At 32.9% G+C, this 8,657-nt stretch overlaps 2 protein-coding genes across 2 annotated transcripts; one reads left to right on the plus strand and one right to left on the minus strand.

The window, feature by feature from the left end:
* The first annotated feature begins 330 nt into the window (after positions 1-330).
* LOC146931833 (organic cation/carnitine transporter 4-like) lies at positions 331-4,467 on the plus strand. Its single transcript, XM_085703417.1, has 2 exons — positions 331-815; positions 3,050-4,467. Exons 1-2 carry the CDS (start codon positions 386-388, stop codon positions 4,213-4,215), a joined length of 1,596 nt encoding a protein of 531 aa, XP_085559543.1. The 5' UTR covers positions 331-385; the 3' UTR covers positions 4,216-4,467.
* A 7-nt stretch (positions 4,468-4,474) lies between these two features.
* Positions 4,475-6,030, minus strand: LOC146931834 (uncharacterized). The gene is made up of 2 exons (XM_085703418.1): positions 5,553-6,030; positions 4,475-4,683 (listed from the first exon to the last, which is right to left on the minus strand). The coding sequence occupies exons 1-2, from the start codon at positions 5,867-5,869 to the stop codon at positions 4,626-4,628; spliced, it is 375 nt and encodes a 124-aa protein (XP_085559544.1). The 5' UTR covers positions 5,870-6,030; the 3' UTR covers positions 4,475-4,625.
* Positions 6,031-8,657: the final 2,627 nt, after the last annotated feature.

The following is an 8,657-nucleotide window of genomic DNA, read 5'->3' on the forward strand; positions in this document are numbered from 1 at the left end:
ATCAATGGATCTAGTGATTCTTCTACATTGTCATCAAATCCTTCTATCAACATATTATCATTCTCAAAAATATCTAGTTTTATTTTTTAATATGATAACATGTTATTTAGTAATATATGTGTAGAACATATTCTATAGAAATTAACCCATTTAAAAAAAAAATTAAACCCACTTAAAACAGTTTTTTTATGAAAAATATTATTATAATTTTAAAAAGGTTAAAAAAATTAATACAAAAAAGGTCAATAGGATTTCTAGGTTAAGATTCAATGCATTTGAGTTACCTATATATTCCTAAATCAATCTTTGACCCTCCTCATTTTCTTTTCAACTCTACAAAAATCCAATAATTCTCTCCCTTTTTTCAATTCATTTTTCCACAAAAATGCCAACAACATCATCCTCTATTTCGAACAACGTAGACACAGACTTCCACTCACCTCTTTTACCACCACCATCCAATGAATCCTTACCAGAGAAACAATGCATTGACGAAATGCTACAAAACTACTGTGGCGAGTTCGGACGGTGGCAGCTAAAGCACTTCGTATTGACAAGTCTTGCATGGGCTTTGGAAGCATTCCATACAATGGTTATGATATTTGCAGACCGTGAACCAGAATGGAGGTGTCTCGACGGTGTTGCCGGTTTTGGGTGTGACTTGACGGCGAAGAATGTGTGTAAACTTGAACCGGGTTCGTGGGAATGGGTGGGAGGTGTGGCTTCTTCGACGGTGGCGGAATGGGGTTTGGTTTGTGGTGAGAAGTTTAAGGTTGGGCTTGTTCAAGCCGTGTTTTTCGCTGGTTGTATGTTCGGTTAGTAACTTCTCTTTCACTATATCTACGTAACTACGTTAACTGTTCATGAAGAATCACATTCACACGATAAGTTTTTCTTCCTCAAAAATAAAACATTAACAATGGCAAATTTAATTTAATTTGTTGTCTTTTTTTTTTTTTGCACAGAGGTGAGTTTTCTAGTCTTCATTTATAATAATTTTTTTGTCAAAAAAAAATTTATAATGATTTTTTTTTATAATGCCATTGATAATTTTTTATAAAATATAAATTTAATCATTATCATGAATACCAAATTTTAGATAAATCAAATATTCATAAGCAACCTTATAGTAACAATTTATTTCTTCAAAAAAAAAAAAGTAACAATTTATTTATAAACTTATATCATTTAAAAAAAATCAGATTTTTTTATTTAGAATTTTTTAAGATGTTTGAAATTCAAACATTCAAACTCAATATATTTTAGTTATGTAATTTATGTATTATAAACAATATAATTTTTAGTTATGAATTAAATATGTTCATTTAATTTTATGCTATATGACTTTTATTAGCTAATATATGTTTGTATTGTAAAAATTATGTGTAACAGAAATGTATCAAAATATTGTTTTGTTTTAATTCATTAATTAAAAAATGGAAGAATATAAATTTAGTTAAAATAAAGAGAATTAGAAACGATACCTTATAATTTATTTATAACACCAAAGCTACTTGAAATAACGTATGGAAAAACACTTTAAGCCATCGATAAAAAAAAAAAGTTATAAAGTAAAATTATATAAAAAAATCGGTTATCAGTCAACTCTACTTTCGTTCTACAAATTTATCTAGGTTTGATAGGGGAGAGTTTGGGAGACTGATTTGCAGGCGCGTTGTGGAAAATAGTTAGTAATGGCGAAAGGTTACCACCCAGTTTTGGTCTGATATATGGGTGAGTGATCAACCTCTTCAAGTGGTTTTCATAGATTTTTGTTTACCTTAATTACAAGCCAATAATGTGATATTGGATATAGGGGAGTGAGTGAATGATGTGTGGTGTTGGAAGTTCAGAAGGAAAAGATTTTTTTTGAATGAGAAGAAGAGTTACTCACTAGTTTATTAGGCGCAATTCAATTGTGTAGCTTGCTGCATTCTTCGGATAGGTGGTGTTGTTCCTTTACGATGGGGGCACTTTCTCGGTAAATTTAACATATCGCTTTCTTTGCTAAAGAGGGAATATAATCAAGCTCCACATTGGGAGGGGGAAAAGGGGACGTGGTCAGAAAAGTTGTGTGAGAAAGTTCCACCCCTTCAGAAGTGGTTGCTTTCTCTTGGAAATTGTTATGATGCTGCCTCCCGTCTATAGGAGGAACTTGACTAGTCGTGGAGTTTTTGATCCGACACTAGAACCTTGGTGTGTGTAGTGTGAGGATCACCTAGAGTTAAAAGAACATCTTTTTGCTAAATGTATGTTTGCCGGTTCGATTTAATTTGCTATGAAATTTTGAATGGTTCTTGGTATCGACAACTCTTTCGGGAAGTACATTTGTTTTGTTTCAAAGCTTTTGTGCTCCTTTTTGGAAGGGGAGGGGGTAAAAGGCCTCTTACTCATTTGACATGCGGTTTTGGAGTCTATAATTAAAAAGCGAGGAACAATATCATTTTTGCTTCGAAGATGGTCTCCGTTGGAGAGGTGTTGGATTTGATAAAAGGTTTGTCGTGGCAATGACTATTAGCTAAAAGACTGGGGGAGCCCTTGTTTATTCTATGAGTGGCTCATCTTCCCTCTAGATTGTATTCTAAGATAATCTTTGAGGTTGGGATTGGTGAATTCAATTGAGTTGGGTGAATATAGCACTACTAGTATTTCATCTACTCTTGTAGGTCTAGTACTATTTTTAGTTTGTTTTACCATGATTTAATAAAACTTCTTCATTTGCTCCTAAAAAAATGACCTTGCAAACAAATTATAATTGAAATACAATTAACAAGGATACAAGAAATGAATAAAATAGTATCTCGTTCGTCCTCTTGAGTTACAAATTAGAATCTAAAACACTGAAATTTAGATATATGTAGTTCAAATGTGTGTAAATGCAATTTAGATATATCTCATTTACAAGTTTGGTTCTTCATTTTTAAATTCATGATTTAGGTCCATAATTTCAAAATGCATGAACTTGTTTCTACCTATACAATTTGATGCTGAATTTTAATATCATCCATGTTTTTTATTTGCAGTTATCTTATCTATTAACCTTGTGTAGGGGCTGGAATCTTTGGTCATCTCTCAGATTCATTTCTTGGAAGAAAAGGATCTCTCACAATAGTTTGCATCCTAAACAGCATCCTCGGCATTCTAACAGCCTTCTCCTCCAATTACATCTCCTACTTCTTCCTCCGCTTCCTCACTGGTTTCAGCACAGGTGGCGTTGGCCTCTGCGCCTTCGTCCTTGCCACAGAGCCCGTAGGCCCCACAGTGCGTGGTGCCGCAGGCATGTCTACCTTCTACTTCTTCTCAACAGGCATCGCAATCCTCTCAGGCATAGCAAATATCTTCCCAAAATGGTGCGAACTATACATAGCCTCCTCAATTCCCTCCCTTGTATTCCTCCTCTTTGTCCTTCCCTTCATCTCTGAGTCCCCTCGATGGTACCTTGTTCGAGGAAGAATCAAAGAAGCCATGAACATCATGTCCACTATAGCTACCTCTAATGGCAACCACCTTCCACGCAGAGTTATTCTCACACTCGATGAAGAACCATCGTCATGTAATAACAATATGGATGACAAAGATGCAGTGACAGGATCTCTGGTGGACGTGATTCGTTCACCCGTAACACGTACGCGTTTGGTTTTAGCAACAATCATCAACTTGTTGTGCTCAGTAGTGTACTATGGTCTAAGCCTAAACGTAGTAAACCTCGAAACAAATCTTTACCTTAACGTAATACTCAACGCGGTGGCGGAGATGCCAGCATTCATGATAACAGCAATCTTGTTGGATAAGTTTGGGAGGAAGCCATTAACAATAGGGACATTATGGTTCAGTGGATTTTTCTGTTTAGTGGGGAGTTTGATGAGAAATAAGGGGGTGTGGAAAGGAATGAAAATGGTGTGTGGAATTTTAGGAATATTTGGGATGGCAGGGACTTATAATTTGCTCTTTATTTATACGGCAGAGTTGTTCCCAACAGTTGTTAGGAATGCTGCACTTGGGTGTGCTACACAAGCAGCACAAACGGGTGCAATATTGGCACCAGTTGTTGTCGTTTTGGGTGGATCATTGCCTTTTGCTTTATTTGCTTTTTGTGGAATTGCTGCTGGGGTTTTTGCGTTTTTCTTGCCAGAGACACTAAACCAACCACTCTATGATACATTAACTGGAATGGAGGCAGGGCAAAAGGGCACCTCTGCAACAACTAGTGTATGAACATGCTTGCAAATGAATATCTCCTTTCTTTACTTACTGCTGTTTTGGTTTAATTATTTTTTATTTCAATTTTGGTGTATAAATGTTGAGTTACATTATGTATTGTTACACATGTCCACAATATTGGGATTTATGTTTTAATGGTTTACAATCTCCCAGTAAGAAAAAAAAAATTTGTTAACAATCTACTTATTTAAAATGTGAATGTAAACAATAATTATGGTCAAAATTAAAAATTATGTTAGTATGCAATGATTGGTTGATTTAGAAGCAAAAAGTGGATTGCTCAAAACAAAACAAAAAAAGTGGTAGAGGATTACTTTAATTTAATTACAAGGTGGTGCCTTAGCAACAGTTTCACCTAGCAGCATACTAGCATATATACACATCACATTTAAAAATTCACAAATTTAAAACATGAATGGCGTTGGAGAGAATGCTGGCATAATCATATGCATAGAAGATGACCTGCAATTTTATACCAAAAATCAAGTCTGTTAGTGACACTGACATTCATAGAAAATCATATTCAAATCATTCATATATTTATTATACACTCATAGCATGACAATTGTCAAAAAATACATATCAAGACATTATTAATCCAAACAAAAACAAAAGACAAAATAATAACATAAACAACTATCAATATTGATTGACCCACAATAGCTCAGCTCCACTTAAAAATGACAAAGTAAATTTAGAAAATATTATCTTACCTAGTACATTTGATTGAATTTTTTTCATATAACACATCATTTGATTGATATATCAACTAAAATCTCCTATTATTATTTGTTTTGTTGAAGCAATCTCGTGTTATACTATTGATAGGTCAACTGCATAATGAATAAGCAAAATAACGCCTTGTTGAAGCAATAGTGATATATACCTAACTTTCATTGTATTTTATATTTCTATAATCACTTTTATAATATTAACGTGACCAGTATGTTTTGTACTATTATAACATAACATGCACTGGCCCATATCATATTTTCTTTCATTAATTATAGGTGTCATATACTTTTCTTAATCACCTAATAAGAAGACTTATAAGTTTAATTGTGATGCATTTTTCGTGTAAATTAATTAACAATATCACCTAATAACGACCAATCATTCGTGTAATTTCATGAAATTAAATAAATATTCTACTTAACCTCCAAACTTGATCAGAAAATGATTGTTTTGCTTATAATAATTAATCTTTGCATATGATTTAAATTCAAGTTTTATCCAAAGATCATTATCCTTGTATATTTATATAATTCTTGAATGAAAAACTACGTATAAATCCGTTAAAACTCAAAAACTAGGGTTTCTTTTTAACTAACCCGTGATAACCTTCGCTGTAACTCCGGTGATAAACCCTACCAGCACCACCACGAGCACCACTCTTCTTCTTCCCCTCCCTTCCAGCAGAAGCCACCGCGCATTTCTGCGGCGCTATAACATCCTCCGATATCGACCCCAACGAAGGCCTCCAATCCGGCGCACCAACCTTCCTCTTACGATTTTGACGCCTCACGGAAGCCACAGCAACAACGGGAGCCGGAACTAGCCACCTACCTTCATCCTCCGCCGGAACTAAAGATTCCGACGTGTGCCGCGGCGATGCGCAACAAGAAACGAATTCCAAGAAAAACCTCATCCGGCTCCGAAGAATGAAAACGGTGGAGAGAGGGAAAGGAATTCGAATCTATGAAGAGATTTGGCGGTGGAGGGAAATAAGTTCCATTGAAGGATTTGGAAATGATGAGAGAAAAAATGGATTGTGATTGTGATTTTGTTGAGAATTTAGGGGTTTGTATTGAAAAGAAAATCTGATACTATCTATTTTTATAGATGATGAGAGTGATGCCACGCAATCACGATTATTTGTCTTTATCGTTTTCTCTTTGGATTATGCCCTATTATTATATAATTTTTACGAATAGTGCCATTATTCCCGCAGCCACTTGCCCAATAGCCGCCAGTGCCCAGTAGAGTGGGACGAGCAGCTCGGGACTCCACTTCAACTTACTTAGGAGATGATAACTAATGTTTCTAGAACATTTTTTAAATATTTTACACTTTTTAAATATTTTAAATCGTAATTAAAAATGTTTAACGAATGTCACAAGGATTCTTGTTAGTAACTAAGACCCTATTATAAAAATAGTTTTTTTATTAATTATCTTCCACATATAATGTAAAAGTTAATTTTTGAGTATTGTGAAATTTATTTAAATAAGAAATCAATTATCCGCCTTTAACATTGATCCATGTTGAACCAAAGATTTAAACTCAAAATCTTGGTTAGATTTCAAATCTTTCTTAGATGAAAAGAAATTGAATCGTTTATCTTAAAGCTCTTGGGTTAACAAAAAAAAATGTGAGAGTTTGCTCTTTCTCTTAAAATCGGTCTGTGCAAAAAGGTAAATATTAACGACAACAAAAATTAACAATTTTTAAAAATTATTATATCAAACATTTTATTGTATTTAGAAAATTTATTATAATCCGGAGTCAAATGTTGATGACATATTAATTAGCAATACGTTGTTCCAGCCTCAAATCCACTACACTAAATTTTTTAGGTATTGTTCTTTGTGGGATACATACATACATACATACATACTCTATGCGGCTTTCAATATAAAAAGAATTACATATATTCATGTATTGTTTAAAGTCATAGAGAGTATAATATATAATTCAAAAATCATTTTTTAACTTTAATATATATTATGACAAATTCTGTATGATTTAGAGTTTGCAAAGGATCTACTGTTCTTGAATGTACAAGCATAATCAGATTCAAGGAATGTGATTACAACAATGAAATACAAGCTTCATGTATTGACCTATTTAGAAACAATTGTAAATGAGTGTATCAAACTAAGTCCTAGCTTTAATTCTATTAGCTTTGCTTATGTTAGGTGTGTGCTAAGTCTAACCAAGCTACGCATTATTTAGCAAAATTTGATCTTTCATCTAATTCGGATATTGTTTGGATCGAAGAAACTTCATCTTGTATTTCGACAGTTGTGACTTTTAATTTATTGCCTGAACGGGTTTAATGAAATTGGTTTCATTTAAAAATAAAAAATAAAACAATTGTTGTTTAGGGTTCTAGATGATAATGATATTCGATTATTTTAGCAAGTCAAATTTTTAATGTAGTGGTGGTTAAAGAATTAGGATAAAGGTTTCTATTATGTTTTGAATAAGTGGTGGAATCACGTGCTTGAATGTTTATGTTTTTCACTAAAAAAAAAAAAAAGAATGTTTATGTTTTGTTGTTTCTTAGTAGTGATTGTTGCATGGTTGTTTGGGGTCAAGTCTATAATGATGCTTGTTTTTGGTATTTTGATTTCTTTGGGGTCAAGTCTATTATGATGCACAAGTTTTGCTCTTTTTTTTTTTTGTGTGGATAAAATATGATAAAATTTGCTCTATATGCATAAGGTTGTTTTTATCATTGAATTAAATAAATCTTATCATTAAGTTTTTTTTTAACAAATAGTCTCACTTAAGTTAAATCAATTATGATTAGATTTATTTATTCATAGCACACCTTGGAGTTTTGAAAATCGTTGTTAATAAAATCCTTGTTGATGTGACCTAATAATCCAACATTAGATAAAAAATAAATAAAAAGTATATGTTAGACAGCATAGACGTTGTAACAAAAAAAAAAACAACATGTGAGAAAATTTGTAGATATAATGTTTTAAAAATTTAGATAAAGATGTAATATTCAAACTCACTTGCGTGGTTGTTCTTATAGTCCAATGTGATAATTCATTCTAATGTTGTAGACTCCTCAGAAAGTTCCAACAATTCACTGCTTAATTAATTGGTACAAATTCTGATTTTTGTATATTATTTAGGATCAAACAATTTATAAATAATTCAAATTTATAATATTATTGGAGTAGAGTCGGGTGACTATTCTTAGCTTCACATGATCTCTTTCTGAAGATTGCATGTTGAAGTTCGTTTAGCTAAAATGATAACCACACCCCATATATAGACAAGGATTTTAAGAAGTCCAAACAAAAATATATTCATAAGACGATTCTCTTCAGACTTAAGATTCCATTCTCATTAACATTTCTTGACATATACGCAACAATGTATACTATAGAACCTATTTCCTACCACAATACATATATGCTGCAGCTTTCTTTGTCATGCAACAATTTCCTATTCTGAAAACTCACTTGTATGTTTCTTGCCACGTCCCGGGAAAAAACAGTGACATGTCTGGAACAAAGAAGCCCACATAACATAAATCATGCAGAGCAAAATTTGTCTTACATTCAGATCAAGTTAAAGCCGCTGAGAAACGAAAACGCATTTAATTTCGTCATTTTCTTAATTCCCTTCAAGAAGATGATTCCATCTTAATGAGGAGTTTTCTTTGTCCAAATTTGGGGACACCTAGCAGTTGG

The sequence above is a fragment of the Medicago sativa genome, chromosome 4 (genome assembly GCF_051527215.1).
Source record: "Medicago sativa cultivar Bolivia chromosome 4, Bolivia_mono, whole genome shotgun sequence".
NCBI lineage: Eukaryota > Viridiplantae > Streptophyta > Magnoliopsida > Fabales > Fabaceae > Medicago > Medicago sativa.

Coding starts and splice junctions, on each gene's coding strand:
- LOC146931833 (XM_085703417.1), top strand. CDS start 386: ATGCCAACAACATCATCCTCTATTTCGAACAACGTAGACACAGACTTC. Junction 816..3,049: donor TTTCGCTGGTTGTATGTTCG/GTTAGTAACTTC, acceptor AACCTTGTGTAG/GGGCTGGAATCTTTGGTCAT.
- LOC146931834 (XM_085703418.1), bottom strand. CDS start 5,869: ATGAGGTTTTTCTTGGAATTCGTTTCTTGTTGCGCATCGCCGCGGCAC. Junction 4,684..5,552: donor TACAGCGAAGGTTATCACGG/GTTAGTTAAAAA, acceptor ATAAAATTGCAG/GTCATCTTCTATGCATATGA.